Source organism: Papilio polytes, unplaced genomic scaffold (genome assembly GCF_000836215.1).
Source record: "Papilio polytes unplaced genomic scaffold, Ppol_1.0 DF822067.1, whole genome shotgun sequence".
Lineage (NCBI taxonomy): Eukaryota > Metazoa > Arthropoda > Insecta > Lepidoptera > Papilionidae > Papilio > Papilio polytes.
The window spans coordinates 4,176,503-4,199,903 of record NW_013527137.1 but is presented as its reverse complement, the minus strand read 5'-3'; the positions used below and the strand labels follow the sequence as shown (position 1 = coordinate 4,199,903).

Here is a 23,401-nt window from a genome sequence, read left to right as displayed (position 1 = left end):
TTATTTCCGGGGTTTTTATTTTATTTTTTACCAATAATTTTGGAGTGGATGTGTATATGAGTTATAACATGACTGCCTTCACGAGTAGAGTGAATAGGCATTTACTAAGCTGCTACGTACTAGTCTTTGAGTTATCATAGTGTTATGTCTTGTGATGGTGTTAACCACCACTTGACATCAAATGGAATCGTGGACACGCGCTAGTTTACTTGTAATAAAACATTTATTATGATATTTCACATATCGTGATAGGTCTACGAAGAGGTTTGTTGTTGTTGCTGGGTTAAATATGAAATTAAACTATAAGTTTAAATTAAAAGAATTTTAATATACTTTAAGATTGTATATTACAACAATACACACGACATTGCGAGTAGCTTGGAATAAACAATGACACACAAGGTTGCATACAATGGAAACAAAGTAAAGGAAACTTGTGACGACTTGCAGAACAATGAAAGTGTTATTCAAAAGTTGATACACGATAACATATTTTTTTACATACATTTTCTTTTTAATAAATATTATAACTAGAAAAAACTGAACTGATTATACATAATATTATATTTTAGGAACAAATGAAAATAATAGTATCACAAATAAAATAAGAAAGGTAGTACAGTACCAATATAAAGGTCACTATTCTATAAAAATTGTAACAACTTTTAAAACAAAACATCGCAGAGATCGCAAGAATTTTTATCGATAAACAAATAGTTTGTGCATTTATAAATAATACAACACAACTGAGATAAATTTAAATGTATTTAGACATATCATAATATGGATAAAATTTAAAAGAAATCTTAAACATCAAATGGAATAAAGAGAATGCAAGCAACTTTGAGTCAAGTAAACAAAGCTGCTCATTGGCTGCCAAAATTTACGATAAACAGAATTGAATGTACAATTAAAAGATGAAGTAAAGAATAATGTCACTATACATTTGACTAGAATTAAGTTTTATTTACAAGTAAATAGTCTTATGGCAAAGTACAACAAGCATATACTCTATTCATTTTAGTATAAGATCATTTGCAAACTAAACAGTGTTTCTCAAACTTCTGTAATATAACATGATATTAATGTTAGAGCGGGAATACACATGCCTGAAAGTAGCATACCAGCTACTATTTCATTTTACTGGCACGTGTATTCTCGTCCTTATGCCAAGTATATAAGATTGAGTAAGAAAGAAACCTTTAAATGTAATATTTTCTATTATTAACTCCGACAATATTATCAAAAACGGTGATCCGCTCATTACATGACACAAATTTTGTTTCTACTAAAACATACAAGATCGAATGGCATTCAGTTATAATCAAAGATAATACATATAAATACCTATACATACATACATAAATACATTATTTAAGTTAAAAAAATAATAGATTTTATAATAGCATATAAGTTCTTTTAGCTAAATGTTTTAACTAGTAAACTTTAATAATGAACGAAACGCTTGAACACAGCAGAAACAGGCACTGGGATGGTCCCTACTTAAATATAACAAGATTAAATATCATTGTTAAGTGATTATATGAAGTTATATAATCAGAACAAATCTGGGGTGAATATAAGATATTTCATTATATTGTTGGCAAAAAGTTTGAAAATATCTGGAATTTGATTTATAAGAGTTGATGTCTTACTAAATTTAAAGTAAGTTGATTTATAGCTTACATTAATCTTGAGCTAAAATGAACAAAATATATCTACACAATAACACCATACATACATTAATGAAGACAACAATAACATAGTCATACTTCGTTAATCCCATAAGTCTTAGGATACATTACCTTTTTTAAAGAATTCTTCGAAATTTAAATAACATTTGAAGCGAATACTGAAACATTTTATAGTGTTTCGAATACTTATAAGATTAACAAGGCGAAAATAATAAACATTGCAAATTATTTACAACTTGCATGAATTCAGATATTTTTAATGTGATTTTTTACAAGATGCATTCGATGTAACTATAGATATATCTATGTTTCTATAAGTACAAACACATGGAAGACTTTCGAAATATTGATATAGCTATTGGTCATTTGAGCACTGTTCAGTAGAAGTTTGAAGTTTCCGAGCGGTTTGAGAGAACGCTTGGATGTGATACGCCTGTGACGTCATCGTCCGATGATCGTCGGCTCGTCGGCCATAGCGAGTTCATCTGTTGCCGCTTTATCGCCTTTCCTTTTCCTCGAATACCAAAGAAACGATGCCGCAGCGAAAAGATTGACGAGAACTACGAACCAGGCGAGGAAGAAACTAATGTGATAGCTAGAAAAGACATAGTTATATTATAATTATATTTGACAAAGTATAAAGGAACTTGTATAATAGAATTGTATCCCCAGATTGGCACACGTATTGTCGATACAATCACTTGGAGACTGCCAATCTGTAATGGGGTCGCGTGTCTATGGCCTAATCCCCTTTGAAAGTATCTGTGCCCTCTGTGTCTATTTTTTATTCAGCTCAATTATTCTGGATGACATAAAAATCACGAGTACGAGTATATCTTACTAATACTACTATTATAAAATGGAAAGTTTATATGGATGGATGTTTGTTAGCATTTGTAGCCTAAAGAGCTGAACGGATCTTGATAAAATTTCGCATAGATTGGTCTATAAGAACACATACGCTACTTACTATTGTTTTTTTTTATTCCACGCGGACGGAGTCGCGGACGAAAGCTAGTAATACAATACACGGGAGACTCACAAGTTTTTCATTCAGTTATCAAATGACAAATGAGCAAAAATAACTAATGAATGAATGATAATTATTTCCTATGGTTTTACTTACTAGTGGTAAGCGCGCTCAGGATATACGAATTTGACGTTCTTCTTCATATGGTCAATGCAGGTCATTGTAATTTGCACCACCACGAATGTGCAAGAAGCTGAAAATTTGTAACATTTTAAACAAAGGCAATTGAATGTTATGACGTCCGTACTCAAAGCAGCTTAGTAATTACAAAGTTCCATAGTGCTGTTATCCTAAGAAGTTTACGTTTAAAGTGTCGCTTAGTACCTAAACGGCAGCGGGAGGCTGAATACCAGCGTGGCCTTCAGTGACAAGTGGGAGGCCGCATCAGCAGAGCCTTTCGACCGAGAACTATTTTTTTGTTTCATTAATAAGTTCTGTAAATTTTGTTGTTTGTGTTTTGAATTTTTTTTTTATTCATTTATTTAAACGTCTGTGTGGCAGTGAGACTGCATGTAATTAGATAATGAGCACACTTATACTTATATTGAATTCAAATACCATTAACTATGGTTATACAACTGTCAAAACACAACTTACTACTAATGAAGTGTATCCCCGCTGCAAGCCGCTTGAACATGTAGCGAGGGTTGCGGAATGTATAGGTGGAGAAACCGCACCCCATGGCCATCACGAAAAGACTGATGATGCCGAAAGATACCATTGTTCGAACATAATCTGCAAAAATAACATTACTGCAATTCGGTTCTAACACGCGTTGCATTATATTGGATCAAATCTATTCGTACTTTATAACCGTTTTTTATCAGACTTCAAAGGACTATTAAAAGGAATCTAAAAGTTATTGCGAGTCATTACACATCTGATTCATCAATCAAATCTAATGTCATAATAACTCAGTTGATATAGAATTAGCTGCACATCATAGACAACGTTACCGTTATAATAATTTATTGTTTAAAACGATTATTAAAAAAAAAAACTAAAACCACCTTGAGATTTTTATTAACAACTAGATATTGCTTGCTCGCGATTTCGTCCATGTGGAATTAAAACATCGTAAGAATAGCCTATGTTACTCACTAATAACGTAGCTTTTTAATGGTGAAAGATTTTTTTAAATCGTCCCTATAGTTTTTGAGATATTTCAATACACACTTGACTATAATTAGTATTACTTACTAGCTACATCTATATCATAGGCAGGGTCTTCTGGCTTTCCATTCTTCATAACCGGTTGCGCGAGATAATTAGTACAATCTGTAACAAACAAATTGAATATATAATATTGAAAACAACCGGCTATTTTTACATTTTAATTAGCAGTGAAATAACAATGAAAAAAACATTAAATTAAATGCGAAGCGGATGACAAATAAAATTTGCTCTCTTGTTGTTTTATTGTTCAAGCGGACATCAATGGAAATAATTGAACCGTCGATCTCTAAAGGAATTATTGTGAAATGAACCGAATGCTGAATACATGATTGAATTTATGAAGAATTGATAATAAAGCTTTAACGATGACGTTTTTACAATTCGCTGCACTTAATTAATCTGACTAAAATTATAAATGCGAAAGTTTATAAAAAAGGATAGATGGATGGATGGATCTTTATTACAGTTTGTAGCCTAAACTGCTGAACTGTTCTCGATGAAATTTGGCCAGATGTAGAGGATAGTCTGGAACAACACATAGGCTACTTAATTTTGTTTTTTTTTTTCTTAAATATACGCGGACGGAGTCGAGTCAAGCAAGTATTACCATATTTTAAAGTGAGTTCTTCAGTAGATTTAGAATTTTCAATGGATCAAGTGTGAACTCGTAATTGATAATAATGATTCTAGATGATATTGTTTTTAACATTTATAACACGAATAAGCTTTTAATTATTTTGATAATATCCTTTATACAAAGTAATGTTTACAAAACGCTTATTGCGTACTACTCAGAGAAATTGATTAGAGCTTTCAAGATGACCGATATTATTTAGGTCGATATTGTTTGCGAAGTAAATATTTGATGACCTCGGGACTTAATGCTTATAACGTATTATTATATTTATAGTCCATAATACTACGATTATAAGATCATGTAATTATTATTCTTAGAATTATAACGACTGGCTGGCGACTACGTCTTAGCGGAGTTAAAATAAAAAACTAAGAATCTGTGTGTTCTTCCAGATTATGTTCTGGAGTTACGTGGTAAAAAAACGTCTATGCACCCATCCATCTAAACTTTCATATTTAGAACATTAGTTAGAAGTAAAAAATAAAAAAAAAATCTTAGAATCATTCAAATTAAATACGACATTTAAAGCAGATTACAGACCCTTATAAAAGGCGAATCGCGTCTTTCATTTCACTTTTTATATTAAATTTTTGTTTCTTTCAATATACTTTAGAGAACAGTACAAGTTAAATCTGTTAATTGTGATTACGATAAATACTTGTGGTTTAATTATCTGTTGATTATTTTTAAATTGCTAATGTAATATTTATGACCAAATAATGTAGCAAACAGTTGCCAAGAAGGTAAAAGTTGCCAACGAGTAGCAGTAATTTAACATTGTAATAGCACTTAAAGATTCATTTGCGCCGTAAAATCACACTTATGTAGATGGTAATTCGTAACTAAAATTTATAAAAAACCAGTCCATTGATGTCATAGACATTTATGGACCTTTGACCGTTGTCATTCTTTAAAAAAATAAATTGTTATGTCTTTTTAATTAACAACAAGTATTGAAATACTCGCTTTGGCCTGCGACTCCGTCCGCGTGGAATAAAAAAATCAAAAGTTAGTAGGTTATGAGTTCTTCCATACTATCCTCTAAATCTATACCGAATTTCATCAATATCCATCCATCCATCCATCCATCTACACTTTCGCATTTATAATATTAGTATAGTAAGTATGACATCGAGAGAAATGTTCAGTTATGATATATCTACAAATTCACACAGACATTCGTACTCCTAATAACACAAATAGATGTAACTCAAGCATTTTTGTATTCCTCTACAGACGTTGACAGGGTGTTGTAATTCTTTGACGAAAAACATTTTTACTGCGACATAACAACTCAGCCGTGACTGTCCTATCTTTTAACTGTTTAAACAATGTATTTAGGTTAATGGAACTGAAAACTAATATGCGAATTGTATTTTTAACTACACATTTCTCTTCTACTATATTTTTGTAAGAGAACACATTTCCCTATATGATGGAGATTAAGTGGAAAACTATACAGATGTAATTTAAAAATAATCCATATCTCTCTTAGGAAATAACCTATGTATGAAACTATTAATCTTAAAAAGTTCTGGGCCGTTCACTACTTATAAAACTTCCTAATGGTTAAGAAATCAAACCATTAGAAAGTTGCATTATTTTTGAGCAAGATATTTTTTTATTTCATATAGATTAAGTTGCAAGAAAATTCTAGTATATCGATGATTTATCACTATAATATTTGTCGATTATATTCAAAAGTTGATATTGTAATTTCATTTTAGCATTCACGTTCCTTTTAAAGATCTTGTCATCAATGAATGGAAACACTGATGTTGAAAATTTGTTCCAATCCTTTGTGCACAACAACGGATTCACCTCCTTTTCGAAATGTCAGATGTTATCTACAACAAAAGGATGATCTAGACTGACTAAACATCTATATTTATGTCAGCAGCCTAATCTTATCACTCTTGACTTTATTATTTTTCTTATGAGTACTTAAATTTTGGTTCTAAGAGAAATTAAGAAGCTTTTACATTTAAAACGAAGTTGAAATGAAATATCATCGAGTTTAAGTACATCGTTTATTGTTCACGTAATGAGCATCAGGTTATTTGAGATATTTCGATCGTCAGCAACGAACACAAACTCTTTGAACTTCTTGGTACTTTGCGTTTGTTGAATCGTTGTAATCCACTTTGATACTAATGAATCTGACTTTGTAATACTTTATCTTTTAAAAAATAATATTTACTTCTATAACATTTCATAGTTTCATTTAAATCGTCTATATCTTATCTATACATGTAATAAAATTGGAGTGTATTTTTGTAATATTTCCGTTAGTGATAATGAAAATTAATTTTATGTTTTTTGTCTACCTGTCTGTATGTCTGCCAGTCTCAGTCTCCAAAATGGCTGGGTCGATTTTGACTGCCCTTCACTAAAGGGTAGCTGACATAGACAGGCATATTAAAGGCAACTTTTTAAAAATTCCGCGCTGTCAAAATGGCGTAACGGGTGGTCCAAATATGTGGGCGACAGCTCGTTTAAAAATAAATATGTAAAGGGAATATTTAAAATAGCAACACTATTAAACTAACATAGTTTAAAATGCTATAAATTTTAAGAGAACTCTTTGTTTTGAAACATTAAACAAAATGGGCATGTTTATTCTTATTTGGCTCGTTTGGAAGTCGACCAGACGATCGTCTCGCCGTAATGCGGACCAGATGTTCCCCAAATGTCTTTCATGTGCATTACAATTGTTTCACATACTTTTATTACGAGTCATCTGAATTAATTGAATCAAAACACACAGTAACATCGTTTTAATTAGACTTCTGGGAATTGATTATGTTATAGTGTGTCTAAATAATTTAGATTAGTTTGACAATTCACTTCAAATTTAGTAGGGATGGGTTGTGTAAAATCAGTCATTAATCTGATCGATTTTCGATTATTATTTTTATAGAAGTTGGAATCGATAGATTTATAGTTATAACCTATGAATTAAAAAAAACACTGTCTTCTCAAACTAGTTATAAGAAAATAATAATTTTAGTTGAGTTCGATAATTATTTAAACCGAATATCGATAGTTCAAAATTGTTCGCTATGCGTGTTTGTTTCGTCACTGTACGATACCTGTCTATTAACTATGGCATTTGCTTTCATACAAATAGAATTCGATACTTCATATGCGTTATTTATCAAACTAATCTAAATTATTTAGACAAACTATAGTATTTTATTTAAAAGGTAAAATTTACTCTATGACATTGATAACATAATAACAGTTGTAGTAATTAATCAAGCAATGTTATACTAACTAGTTTAGATTTAACATTTTTACCCTTTTTCGAATGACTTCTTTTGAACGCAAAAATAACCATAATTAACAGGCATTAGGTAAAAGAAACTAAATTTATTGGACACTAAATTTTGCCCGCGATTTATTATTTCGAAGTCTATTCCATGACAACAAACAATCAAATCTCTTCATTTGCGTTAATTGTATCGGAATTGTGTGTATTTACCAATAAACAAGAACATTGGCGCTAGTAACAAATCCATAATAATACGCTAGCAAACTAAAGTGCTATTTCTTGGAAGTGTCCATAATCACCTTTTGTGCCAAGAGAATTGGCTAGAGCAATAGTTTCGTGACAATGAATCATCCTAGCTAATTATTAACAAGAGATCTATTTAAAATATTATTCATTTAAATATGGACCTTTGACCAAAACATTAATACCAACTTTCACTTCCCTACTTGATTTCAAACCGCCAATAATATTTGAATAAATGTTCTTCAATTGTTTTCATGCTCATATTACAGCTAATATAATAAATAAAGACATTCAATCTATGCTAATCGAGAAGGAACATTCGTATGCGATCGTCTATGTCGAGCAATTCAATATTTGGCAAGCGTTATGAAATGAATCATAAGGTGATAAAGAAGTTATGTAGAAAAATATCTGACTGCAAATTGCATGCATCTACTGCATCAATCAGATTCATCCAAAAAACATTCGCCAGAATTATAAAAGTAACATAAAACATATGTTTTTTTATTATATCTCCCACTAGAAACTAGTGAACCTCCAGTTGATGTCAAATATAGTCTAAGGTACTCAGTGATTATGGAGTTTTATAATGGCCAAAAGATTTTTGTTATTGGTTAAGTAGTTTCGGAGCTAACGCTAACAATCAAATCTTTCCTCTTAATAACATTATAGTATAGATGTGTCTCTGATTGATTTTAAAATAACTATAATAGTGACTGAGATGACCGATGATAGAGTTATTTGTAGGACGAAAACGCTGTGTACTGACCCTACGGGAGTAGAATAAAGCAGGGGAGATAATGATGATACTAAGATCCGAAAGTACGGTAAGATTAAAAGGTCCTTCTTATTGTAAAACAAAACTGAAGATAAACAAAACTTTATTAGTTAAATTCAATTTCTTATAGAATGTCTCATTCGGATGTTTAACAAGGAAAAGCATCATATAATTTTTATTGTTGCCGTGATTACTCCGCCGTTGCTCGGAGCAAAATCAGCCGATAGTTTTAAAAAGCGATGTTATTTCTGTAGTCATTTCTGTTTCCGTAGCGTTAACTATGCAATGTGCCTTTTGTTTATTTATTTATCGAGTTACGTAACGTCGGTATAGCTATATGGATATAGGCCAGTGGCGACTTGAAAAAACCACGTGGTATTTTTATCGGTGACTATAAATCTTATTGTGTGGGTCGAGCTGTATGAACTTTTTATTTCTCCGGGAAAATATTGTGGGCATCCCTGGACGTCGTTTCGAATGACCTTGATATCTAAAAATGATGGAATTTCGAAGATATGAATAATTAGTTGAATAATTCCTACAGAATTTAGCAACTGGTTGAAGTTAAGAGGGAATCTTTTTTTCCATCTAACTATCCACTAGCACTGAACGCTCTATTTCCGTCGTTAGGTCGTAAAATGTGGATTGCTTTTAAATATCAATTTTTAAAAATAAACATTTTGCTGCAGATTGCAGTACTTTAGAGTCGCTACCAACGTTTTACCAAGCTCATTATTTCAAATATAACGAAGCTTTTAATGCCCACTAATTTGTCACTGATGCCGAGCTTTATCTGTTACGTCGGAAATATAAATATCAAAAGATATTAAAACGTAGATTAAAAACTCAGAGAAGGTTTATCTTTCATTTAATATTTATAGCATTTAAAATTAAACTACTAATGAAAGCGAATTAATTTGGATTTTAATTCAAACAAGAATAAATTCGAGTCAATCATCGTGATTTGTTTTGGTTTAAAATTAGATACAATCTCCTGTTAGTTATAAAAATAACGCAGAAATACTCTTGTTGCAGATAAGTACAGTTTTATTCTATTAAAATTTAAAGTAACGTAAAAAATCTTTAATTGTGATAGAAGTTTAACAGATATTTAGTACCTTTAGCTATATTTTACACACGCGAAGAAAAATCTTATGAACTCGCACTTAAGTATCCAATTTATTCGTTCATAACAATGTCTACGGGAATGCTTTAATGAACGCTTAAGCGAAGCTATTCAAAACTAAACCCGCACCATGCAAAGGGATAAAAATAAAGCAGCTACGAATATCCCAATTTTCGAAAAAGTAAACAACTCTCTTCCAATCTTAAAAATGTTAGGGTAATCTATTAAACTCAATCACGTACGCAAACGGACGTACATATGAATAAAAAAGTTCAATTCAAACAAAGATACACTCTTGTTAATAGAGTGATGTATGTACAAGTCCATTAGCGAGAATGTTACGCAAAGGTTGAAGAATTTCGTTTTATTTTTTTTCACAGCATTCTGCTTTATCTCACTCGGTTACTCCATTAACTCCCGCTGGTTTACTTTTCTATCGAACTTGTTTTCTCTGTTTCTTAGTAAAAATACTTATTCAAACAAACTCTACAGATCGGTTTGTTTATTTCTTAAGTCAACTATCTTTTTTATGTAAGCAGAAGCGCGTAGTAACTAAGATGGTAAGACATAAACTATTCAGCTGTAAAGAGTGGTTATGTATAACAAGAATAACGATATTTAGGTAACAATTTACACGCAATTTGTACACAGGCTGTCAGATAAATCAATTTCTTTGTAATGCTTGAGAGCTGAAATGTAATCATTGTCTATTTTGGGACGAAATTTTACAGACGGTTTCTATTTTCGAGTGGTGAAACTAAAATAACTAACCATCATGAGATATTAACACGAAGTTCTTGATTATAGATATAAAAGATACCAAACTGCTTTGTTAATTGTTGAGAAAAAATATAGTTTTAAACAGGTTAAATTTTCGTAACTTTCATCATCACCAGCTCACTACATGTCTCCACTGAGTTGAAGGTGAATAGGCCTTAGTCAATCACGGTGGTCCACTACCAAAAGTTCGCTCTAAGTGAATTTATAATTTATTACACTTACTTGTAAAATATTCACCGACCATACCCTCAACGTCGTACGGCCGAGGTGTAGTAGTGCCAGCGGTACCGTTATATTTGACAGGCGAAGTCGGCGCGGGATGGAATAAGTATCGACAAATCTCCCACATGCCAGAGTTACTCCACATCAAATATATACCTCTCGATGGAAGGTATACACCTGAAACAAAAGAAAACCATAAATAAATAACTGTCCTCTAGCACTTCTGAAACTCCTATTGCCCTTTTGCGAAAAAGAATTTGAACCGAATCAACCTCATTTTTATATACACCTTCCAAGTATTTGATTTATTACAAAGAACTATTTAGAAGCTATATTTACATCTCAAAACATAATTTTGATTGAAGCCAACTATACGGTACATTTTCGTTTAATTTTTATGTCACATTACGCTTCGCTTTCGCGACAGTGTGTCACGGATCTAATAGCTTTATCTACTACGTTTGCCGAAAATAAAATAATCTCATATCATTATATCTATGTGGAATCACTTACTCGATCTGCGTACGGTCTACAGAAATAGACCGACGTTCGTCGACCCCACTGCCACACGTCCGTAATTAATAATACGTTCCCGACTGCGCCTTGGATCTCGCACTCAACAGTTGACAACTTCCTCACACAATTATTATGTTCAACATAACAGTCCAGATGCACAATCCAAGTCATCGTCCATACATTCGCACGTGGAGGGATTCAATAATATTTACAAAAATTTTGTGCCAGAAAAGATTAATTTTATTTATACATCATTTAAAAATTTAGTGTGGCAGATTGGTCGAGATGAGATGATACCGCTTTTATGTGTGATTCGCGGAGCAAAGTAAACATTCGAGTTTGATTTACTTTACAAGATTATGTTTTGGATGAAAATAAGATTAATTCTGTTAGTTCTGTAAATTTTCATGGTAAAGGGCTGACGATAATAACGATCTTCTGATAAGAAGAGGGGTGATATTATATCATTATCTTTTCCCTTCTTCTGTGCCATTAATCGTGATAAACTTGGCATCGTCGACATATGGCGGTGACTAGATTGACAAGCTGCCAGCACTCCTCCGTAATTGCTGAGTTTTTTAGTCATTGAACAATCATAAACGCAGTAAAGAATAGTGAAGTAAAAAATAACCTTTGCCTCCTTCAATATGCACCCATTTCTCCGTACAGACAGCAGCTATCCAGATGAACGTGCAGAGGCCGACGAGAACCGTACAAGCGAAGAGGATGCGGCGCTCGATGACCAAAGCTTGCAATAGCGGTCGTCGCTCTGCCCCCGTCGACGACGCTGTTGACATTTTATCAGTCTCCATCTATCAGGTATTTCCGGAACCTGCAACAAAATAAAAAAACAAAACTAGAAAACAATACGAATTAGTTTCTACACTGGGTTCTTATTTACAACTGCATCATAAAAGGTTACAAATGTACTGCTTAGTGCATAGTTTGAATAATTAAAGAGTTTACTGTCGTAGTTTTTACAGATATAATGTTCGTATGATACGGGTTTTTTATGACGATTGGGTTGTTTGAGCTCTCGATTTTTCGGTACAGTTGCATTCGCCGTGTTCACGGGTTGACTGAAGTAATGCGGTAATGTGAAAAATGCGTTTTTTTTTTCAAACTACCGCATTACTTCAGTAAATTACCTAAGAAATCCGTGTCTTACAAACAATACAATAAAAGAGTATTTGATAAAGAGTGTTATCAAAATCCGTAATCACTATCAAACAAAGATTGCTCCCCGGGCCGTTTTAATTCAGTATGCTTCAGCACAATCGTTTACTTTAGAAAATTATATTAAGTAGGATAGGACATCAAGATCTGGTGTCACGTTTATGAACTACGGAGTATGCCTCGTTAGTGTAGTTATTTTATTAACCTTTAAATGGCAACTTTTACGTTGGAAAGCAGTAAAATTTCCACTACTTAGCTATTAAAATAAGTGCCGTGTATATGACCTGGTAAATTTTCGATGTCCCTACATTTTAGTATATTTCGCACGGTTTAGACAGATAGATAATATGTCGATAGTTACAGATTATGTTCTACACCTTTACAAGATTTTGTCAAGATCCTTGCAGCTGTTCTGGAGTTAAGTGGTAACAAATATCCATACATGCTTTCGCGGTTTTAATATAAGTAATATATATTTCAGACATTCGCCGCCCTACGGGAGTAGGATAAGGTGGGGGAGATGATGTATTTTAAACACATTTTTGTTTTCTATGTATTTTGGTTTTCTTTGTATATAATTGCGTTTGGCAAGTATTACGAATGAGTCATAGTTTGTCGTCACCCATTAGACGTTTATCGATTTACATTTAACAAATGTAGCAAAGTAGCAATTTTACATTAGCGTTTCGTGAATTTACTTCTCATTAATCACAGCAATAAACGTCTCCGAGATGTTTTTGTCTCTGAACTGATAAAACGTAAAAAGCATTCAATCCTTGCATTAATATCAAATGAAACCTCGAAAATGTCTTGTTGAATATTTGATTAACCACAATGTCATACAGAAAAACTAATAAATCATTCTATTATTATTAAACGCCGGATAATTTATAGCAGAACGCTCTCAATTTTGTTGTCTTTGGCGCGAACTTGAGGCGGTTTTAATGCATTCGCATGATTGAAGGTCATGTAAACTAAACAAGAAATGTGAAAACAAGTAAACGATAAAGGAATTAACACCTATTTTATTAAATTTGGATGTCAGATTTTATAGTAATTTATAATAACTTACTTTTTTGCAACAACACACGCCGCATGTAATATGCAAACTAATTTTAAGGTTGTTTCCCATTAGGTTGATAGATCGGCGGGCCGATTAGCACATCGGGGACTGCCCAATTTTAATAATGTATTAACGGTTAAATCAAATACATAACATGTAGTAAATTACACAAAAAATACTAAAATCATTTTAGTCAATAATTCTGTTCTGTTGTCATTAGATAGGTTTCTCTTTAAACCTCAGAAAAAAAAGAAATGTTTCAATCTATAATGTCCTCTTACGTAGTCTCAAACTTGAAACATTTACTTATCATCATAGTGTGCTTAAAAGGTACAGGTGTAGGAAAGGAGCCATGTATCCCTTTGGTAAGTGACGCAAACGTTTGCATTGTTTTAAGGAAGTGAAAGGCGTACCATCAGACTCAATGTTTTACAACGTTTGTATATCTAATACATCATTTCGAAACTTCACCCCAGTACTTACTTACTGCTAAAATTAAATGAAATCGATTGTTTTCAAACATCAAATATCTACTTCGTAAAATACGAAAAATATGTAAATTATTGAACAATTTTGACGTAATAAATTGAAACACATTAAATCGGTTCAAACAACCAGCATTCCTTAACTGATGTGGCATCTTTAAAAAAAGTAAGAAACTAATTCAAAGAGTTTTATCATTTTAATTGCTCACGTAAACTTTTTTATGTTGTTTTATTGTTTTCCACTGAGTTTCTCTTTAAGACGGATCAGATAAGATAAAGGCACTGGTTTATTGCCGGTGTAGTGGTTCTTAAACTGAGATCTCAGACGTCCTCCTTGCGAAATGACGTCATTCAGCGTTTACGAGCCGACGATAATAGGTACTACAGTGTCTTTCGTCTCAACAACCCGACATCTGTCGACGAATACAGTCTAATAGCAAAAAAGGAAACAAATGAATCTCAGAAGACATAACAAGCGATGTTTAGACTATTAAATGCAAGATTTATTATGTCCATCAAAGTTCAATTGAAGTTAGGAGTTAAAAGAACACAACAACACTAATAACTGAATGTTTTAAGCCTATGAACTAAATCATAGTTAATTTATAAATGAAAACCTTTCGCCCGCGATTCCGTCTGCGTGGAATTAAAAAAAAACAATAGTGAGTAGCCTATGTATTCTTCCAGACTATCCTCCACATCTGTACCAAATTTAATCGAAATCTGTTCAGCCGTTCAGGCTACTAACTCTAACAAACATCCATCCATCCATCTAAACTAAACTATCGCATTTATAATATTAGAAAGAGTAAGATATTCAATCTCCGAACAAAAAATATATTATAACAATTTCTTGTTTATTCCTAGGGCAGAGATATGAATGGAATCTAGGTTTACTATTCTAACAAAACCACTTTCGTTATTCCTGGAATAAACTAAAAGCTATCTAGTAACTCCAGGAAGCTGCGGACGAATGAATGGTTGTCACTAACCCTGAGTTTCCACTGTTAAAACATTTGTGCAAAAACAAACTGTCATCCATTTTGACCTTTTTGAAAACAAAGATGTGATAATTTTACTTTTATGTCGGCAACAGAACTCATGGTAATATTAAAGTATTTTTCCCGCGACTTCGTCCGCCTGAAAAAAAAACAATTGCCAAATTTCATCGATATCTATTAATGTGTTCGCGATATGTAGCAAACAAACATTCATTTTATTTTATTTATTTCAACGAAAACATTTTTACATAATGGTGTTAACACAGCTTGGTGCAATTAAACATACAATGTTTATATTGGCACTGCACAGTTCATATTTATATTAAAAGTTAGTTATAGGTTACAATATAAAGTTTAAAAAATAAAGTAACAATGCAATATACTAGAATATTTACTATATATTTAAACTGTTGCTTTGTCATAGTATTGATTTTTATCCATAGATAGTATTAATATACAACGACATCGGTTACTAAAAATAAGCATTAAATAGAGCATTCAATAAAACTAAAAATAACGTCCGCTTATTTTAGCAATTTTATCCTTGTCAATAAATCCCATAACTAACTTGCGTTTGATCTCAAATTCTCTTTAAATATTTAGTTTTATTAATGTTATTTATTAAACTCCCAATTATTAAATTGTTACCAAATATTTTTAGTTATTGTGTCTACCGTAAAAACTCCACATGTGTGCATTAGACAGTCTACGTGCAGGAAATTGTAAAATGACGAAACAGTTACGTTAGTATGGAACACGGTTCATCTAATTATAAAACAGTTTTCGTAGACAAATCGCTATACTCTGTACTAAATTAAAAGATGAAAGGTAAAATATACTTCATATGTTGAGCAATATTTGGAAAGAGCAACGACCTCATGAAGCTTAAAAAAATCAAGTAAGAATCAATTAGAATAGAGAATATTAAATCAAGTTTTTAACGATATTGTTCAAATGTTTTAATGATGTAGGATTCAATGTATATCACGACTGAATTTACATACCTTTTTAATTTCAACAGTGCACATAACACAAAACGTAATTATCTTAAACTAGCTGTTGTCCGCAACTTCGCCCCTGCAATATTAAGATGAAGTAGCCTGTAATATGCCCATCTATGTCAGCTACCCTTTAGTCAAAATCCGGAAGATTACCCTAAACAAACGCGGCTAGCGGACAGACAAAAAAAAGTTAAATGCAATTTTCGTTATCAGAAATGTAAATACAGCATCTTCCCGAAATCTGAAATTTTTCTTTTTTATCACAGACACTCCAATTTTATTATATGTATAGATACATACACAAAAAAGGTTCGAATGCCAAATCTGTAATTACTTAATAGTGGATATTTATTTAATATTTTCTATGATAGATTATCATAATGTGGATTATATCTAAAAGAGATTGTGGAATCTTATTTTGGATTCAGCTTTGTAGAAACAAATTCTTGGCAACAAAATCTATCCATACTTTTAGTATTAGTATATTGTTTATGATTTGTTTTGATATAAAGAATAGCAACACGTAATCCACTTGACCTCATAACCGACTAATTCAAATTATATCAATAAAAAATCTAAATTTTTTTGTATACCTATAATTCGTAAATTATTATCTTGAAGTAAATGCATTGGTATTTAAAATCAACTAACCTACAACAGACTAACGACTAACTCCGGCTCTAATAGAATGTGAAATAATTTTTTTTTTTTTTGAACCTTTTAAGGTTCAGCGTTTTTATAAATAAAAACCAATAGTGGATTCGGCCAGTGTCGAGTGTTTATGGTTTTATTCTTGTTCGAAACAGTTCAAAGAGACTGGCAGATTAAATAAAAGAAAGAATTTTCTCTCCAAGTTAACAAATGCAACGAAAACTGTCCACTTAAAACACGCTAATTCTTAAAACACAGGGAATTTCTAAAGTTTTCTTACAAACTTCGTGTTCACCTATTTGGGTTAGGGACTATTGTATATGCACGTATATGTTTAAATTTAACGATTGCATTCAAGAAGATAATGTAAAATTCTTTCGGTAGAGCTCCGACAGGCGTTGGCGTGCAGTAATAGACATTGTGTTTTACATTCGATCAAATTGAATCGATCCCCAAGGTTAGTCTGCAAAGAAATTTCATTTAACTCGCATTTCTTAAATTAAGTTTATTGTGCTAACAGTTCTTGCTGCTATTGTTGAAAAATTGCGAGGAAACCGTTTTACTCGATTAAATTTTCACTTAAAGTTTTGCAAACATCGAGTAAATTATAATTTTAAAACAAAACAGTTATACATTTATTTTTATTGTAGTGTTTTCGATTCATACGATATTATCGAGTTGATTGTACGAGTAAAAATGATAATTGCTTAATACTACTTAAAATTAATTCTATCTGACAACGATAAGTTTTGGACGACTTCCAAGAACCTTCATCACTCTATAACCTTAATTTAATAATGTTTAAATTAATTAAATCACTACAATTAGTGAAATTATAGATTGACGGCCAGTTTCCCAGATAGGTTTTAACATGAGTTATATTCCTTTGAAATTTTAACCTAAAAATAATGAATCACTAGGCAACCATTAAATAAATGGAAACTTCAGCAACTCGTATGAAAAAAATTAATTAATCTGAAGATGCAAATATATATGTATCGTCTAAATACATTGTTATAAGAATGAAGTGAAAACGCGTTATAGAAGCAGTGGGCAGACATTACGTAATGAATATTAAGTTTCTCATTTTCATTTCATAAATGGCGAGACATTTTTGTCGATGAAGTCAACTCGCATTAGTGGAATGCATGACAGGCACTAACGCAAGGCGACAAGGGGCCGGCGCGGCGTCTGAGACGACGAACTGACGCCCAACGCCCGTCGCTCTCTATACATCACTAATATTATCAACTTTTCCATATGACTACTTATTTGGCTTTAACAGCTTTTCATGACTCATTATAATATCATTCGCAATATATCTGAAATGGATTTAATAAATCAATCTTATCAATATTTCAATCAATCTTAGAGTTCCATCAGTTTAATGAGCTACGTTTAACCATTCCTTAGTGTTCTTGGATAACCTAACTTGAGTTTTGGTCCGTTGAAAATTAGTTAAACCTAAAACTAATTAATCACTAGGTAATAATAAAATCGATAGAAACTTCAGAAACCCAGCACAAGACCGCTATTTTCAGTTTAAGTGTAGAGTTAAGTTTGATGTCTGAATGCAAAATTGGTACTGTAATTTAAACAGTGGTAGAGTCCGCTTTAACATCTTCGCACGAATGGGCAGGCTCGCTCGTAATACCACGACCACACAGAAAAAACCGTGAAGTGGAAGCAATTCCGCGTTTCGTCTGATGAGTGTGGTGCCGGAGGAATAATTTTAGTCCCTTTCCCTTTCCACCCTTTAAGAGGAAAGGATGGGAAGGAAAAGTGGATTTGACGGTGGAGGAGACGCATGGGAAGGGGAAATTTATTCTTAATCTGTGTCTCCTCCTCCGTCAATTAAGGGTAGGCAACGCATCTGCAATTGCGGATTGCGTCTATGGGCATCATCATCATCATATGGGATTCAGGTGGCCGCTTGCTCGTTTGCCACCTTATATTATGTAAAAAAAAAACTGTAGTTCTCAGTTTTGCCTAGACAACCTATGTGCAGTCCTGTACTATTGAAACTAAAGGATATCTGACTTTAAGATCTAGTTGTGATAAGGACATCAATTTAATGAATACATTCATGTCCTCATTTTAAGATAATTGGGTTCCAGGAGAAGACGTGTCTGTTATTGACGCGGGATGTGTGAGCGTGATATCGAAACGTGGGGTTACGTTCTATTAATATATCATCGTTATTAGGATTTTAATGTTCGCTTTGTTTTTCGTCTTGACAAGGTTGATGGTTCAATGCTACTCACCGTACAGGGTTGGTACTAGTTAATACAGAATTTTAAATCGAATTAAAATGTTCTTCTTTGGTATTTTAGAAAGTTGACCATCTTGTTTATCGCGATGAGTATGAATTGTCAAAAAAAATAGTGTATGTTATATAGAAAATAGCAAGAATAGAAGGAGTCAAGAGAAAAGTGTATAAAACATATTTATTGAGAATGGTAGACAAATCTATTGTCTTTGGAGAGCTATGGTGCTTGACTAGAAAATAAACTTTTAAACTAACAATATTGTATTCGTCGTAAAGTGTGTCGCTCCCGGTCTCGTCTGTTAAATTTGGCTCTTCTTTTTTTGTCTCGTCTGTCAACGGGTAGTGTCGAACGCGAGAGGCCGTAACGTAAATAAGTGTAAGCCTGTACAAATTGCGAAGCTGACAATCACAATGGCATGTATTCGATTTAACGCTTTTTATTCTTGAAGTTTTAAACAATACAACATTTTTGGCATTGAGTGTACAGTGAATTTCAAGCATTTTGATTTCTGATAAAATGTGCAAAATATAAAAAAAACCTCTGAATTTTGTCTATTAGTTAAAAAAATAGATATTTAATATCTATAGATTGGAGTTTAAGCACATCTCAACGACAAATAAAATAGTTGATGTCAGTGCAAAAATTCAATATTGTTCGACATTGTAATATCAAAATTTATTAAACAATGATATAACCAGCTCAAAAATTTCATCAACCTAAATCTGGATTACATAAATAAACAGTTCACTATTGTTTGCCGATAAAAATAGATAGAGCGGTGTACGTGACGAATCTAAACTAGTCGGGATATTGCTGGGATAATCCGTTTTACAATTAAAATCTATATATCGTTAGTTTGTGGGTCGGATCATCCAATAGAAAATTTAGCTTAATAAAAAAGTAGCACGCAATGTCAGAACTGAAGTCGAACTGTATTTTTACCTTTCTTATTGTCAGCGAGGTCTAATGGCTTCGATTTATCATCGTTAAGTCAGTTATAGGATTGTTTAGTCTCTCACTAAATGATACATCCGCGAAGTGAGCAAAGAAGGACCGAAGTATCGAAGCACCCATGAAAGACCTACAAGAACATAAAGTACGATGAATAATCAGACAAGTTTAGTTTGGTGTTATTTAATGATCAATATCTTATTATAATAGGTACAACATGTAATGTCTGTTTTTCTGTTGAAAACAGTTCTGTTAAAATTAATCACCCGAGAAGATATATCGGTTAACATTAATAAAAGATAGTAATAACAAACATCTTGATCTGGCGCACATATTGACTGATATGTGGGCAGTGCAGCAGACGCTTGAGCTTGTTTTGCTAGCAAATGGTTTGTCTGCCAATCAATACCATTGTCCTGTCAGATGTGATTGATATCCTCGTTAATCCATTTCAATTACTTAGATCAGTTAAAACATGTTTAACACTGCTGAGGCCCTACAAAATTTGAATGCCATCTCCCGACAAATCACTTTATCTTCTTAACGTTTCCTTATTCAAATAGGGCGAGAATAACTTCCACTTTACCCGTTTCTTCTGTTTATTGCACAGGTCGACTAAGCCATACGAATGTCTACTAATGCTGTTATGAACTCTACCTCTAAATATATTATATTTATACATATATATAAATAAATTTGATATATGTATAAATATAATAAAATTGAAGTGAAAGGAAAAATTCCAGATTTCGGGAAGATGACGTATTTGCGTTGCTGATAACGAAAATCGCATTTAATACATTTTTGCCTATCTGTCCGCAAGACGCGTTGTTTCCGCGTAACCTCCGAAAAGGCTGGGCCGATTTAAAAAGGACTTTCACTGGAGGGTAGCTGACATGGATAAGCATATTATAGGCTACGTTTTTTAAATTCTATGCTGTGAAAATGACGTAATGGGTAGTCCAAATTTGCGCTACCGAAGTTTGCGGGCGAAAGCACGTAAAATATAAATATAAACAAAATTTTTACAAAAATAAAGCTTCCAATCAGTGTCAAAGTGATATCGACAAGGTATTGCCTAATCAGATGTTTCCATCAGGCGATACGGTCGTCACTGATAATGTACCTGTACCTTTCAATATGTAACCCTCCCAACATTGATATACACGCTCCATTTGTTTAAGCTTTGTAGTGGATTTACTCTGTAAAACATTCGTATACTAGTACTAGTACTAGTACTATATCATTTTCAGACTTTCGAAAAAAAAAATAAAAAAGCTGTATTGTGTGAGTGAAAATAGATTACTTGGGGTTGGTAGATTACTGAATGGCGGAAGTTGAAAAAAATACTTACTAACTATTTGACACTAATTTACACCAAGGTTAATGCTGGCTTGCAGAAAATGTTTTTTTTTTAACCAAAAACGGTTATGATATACTGATTTTAAAGATAATTGCGCTTCTTGTCCTTGTGGAATTAAAAAGAAAAATTAAGCTTTCTTATTCTTCTAGACTATCCCCTACATAATATTGAAGAACGCATAGATAATTACTTTATATGTTTTAAGTTTAAGTAGTCTTACTATTTTTTTTTAAATTCCACTAGAAAGTTCCGGGTAATGGTTATATCCGTTCCGGGTAATGGTTGTAATTTCACTAATTATCTTTGATACCAAGAATAATGTTCTAGTTTAGTGTTTCGGTAGTGGAAACAATCGGTGAAAACATAAAATTTTAGGAACGTGTTGACGTGAATACAATCAATTATATGAATACTTACTGTCTGTTTGTGTTGTAAAATATAAAATTAAAGAGTTTCTTCGAATATTGGTAGAACCGCTTGTTCTATTTTTAAAACATTCTATTCTTTAAATAAATTATCTACGGCTATAAAAATTTTGACTTTCTTTGCCTTTGAATAAAAAAAGTTTTACAAAAGGAATTCGCATTATGAAGTATAATTTATAGTTATTGCAAGTATACCAATCTACTGCATTTTAACACAAGCAATATTTTTTTATTTTATTTTTTTATCGTATCTTTTATTGTTTTTCACAAGTATCATAAATCTGTTGTTCTGTATGCATTTCTAAATGATTTAGTTGATTATTATGAAAATAAAAAAAGTAGACAATTATTTCACGCTACTGTTACTGTCTAACTTATTTAATCCTAACTGTCGCCAGCGACTCCGTCCTTTTGGCATTAAATAAAACAAAAGTAGTAGTCTTCGTGTTCTTCCGGACTATGTTCTGCAGTTTATTCTACAAACTCTAACAAACATCCATCCATCCAAACTTATGCAATTATAACATTAGTAAAATAAAATGCCGGTTATTGACTATAGACAGACAAAGTTATAACCGGTGGGCATTAGTCAAACTTAATTATGATCAAATTACTTCTTATACTGTAACTGGCTTGTCATTTTTTTTCTATTATATCATCGTTTATTCATATGTAGGTTTTATACATTTTCTGATAGAACAAACCTTGATACCAGCGCTTTTGTAGAAATAGTTCTACCTTATGTGATCAGCAACCGATAAAAAATGATTTGATACGCTTTTCCCCAGATAAAACAACTTTCTAGTGGCAAATAGATCAGAATCTACTGCACTTACTACCTATTGGAATAACTTTCTCCACATGATTTATGTTTTTTTTTTAATTTGAGTTAATTTAATTAAACTCATTTAAGATAGTCTAAGCTAGAAGGGTCTCAAACTAGTCGATGCTATCACCAGACGATGGTACATGAGTTAAGACGGTCTTAATTAGTTTAAACTTATTGCATCGAAACCTTTTGTCAGTTTGCATTATGATTAAGTACACAATAAAACAGATGGCAACCCTATTTAAATATTAATGAATGACATCTGACCTGTTGATCAAACCGAAGCGTTTCGGGTTCTCGGGAACTGTTGAGATGCTATCATGAATATTTAATAACTTCATGCATTTTTCACAGCGAGGTTTAATAGCACATTATAACACAAACTATTATTACATTAACACATTTGATATCGTGTATTTATTAATAAAATGTTATAGAACTGTTGGAACATAGAATTTAGGATAATTAGTTACTCGATTTTCGCGGTATTCGCAGAGAAGGAATAATGAAGACGCGCGCTCGGGACGAACGAGCCGCCCAACTGACGGGCGGGCGGGAACAAAAACTCTCACGTGGCCCGGCTCGCCAGGGCTGCGCAAACCCGCCTGTTGCCGGGCCTTAACTGCGTCTGGTATGCTTTCACTGGATACAACTCACGCGTATTTATTTTATGATCGTTGTTTTATATTATTGAATCGCGCAACTTACTA

The 23,401-nt window shown here is 32.5% G+C and overlaps 1 protein-coding gene across 1 annotated transcript; it reads right to left on the bottom strand.

The window, feature by feature from the left end:
- Positions 1-736: 736 nt before the first annotated feature.
- Positions 737-23,302, bottom strand: LOC106107037. The gene is made up of 7 exons (XM_013287715.1): positions 22,959-23,302; positions 12,108-12,308; positions 10,961-11,137; positions 3,925-4,002; positions 3,322-3,459; positions 2,821-2,917; positions 737-2,289 (listed from the first exon to the last, which is right to left on the bottom strand). The coding sequence occupies exons 2-7, from the start codon at positions 12,286-12,288 to the stop codon at positions 2,136-2,138; spliced, it is 825 nt and encodes a 274-aa protein (XP_013143169.1). The 5' UTR covers positions 12,289-12,308; positions 22,959-23,302; the 3' UTR covers positions 737-2,135.
- Between the last annotated feature and the right edge of the window lie 99 nt (positions 23,303-23,401).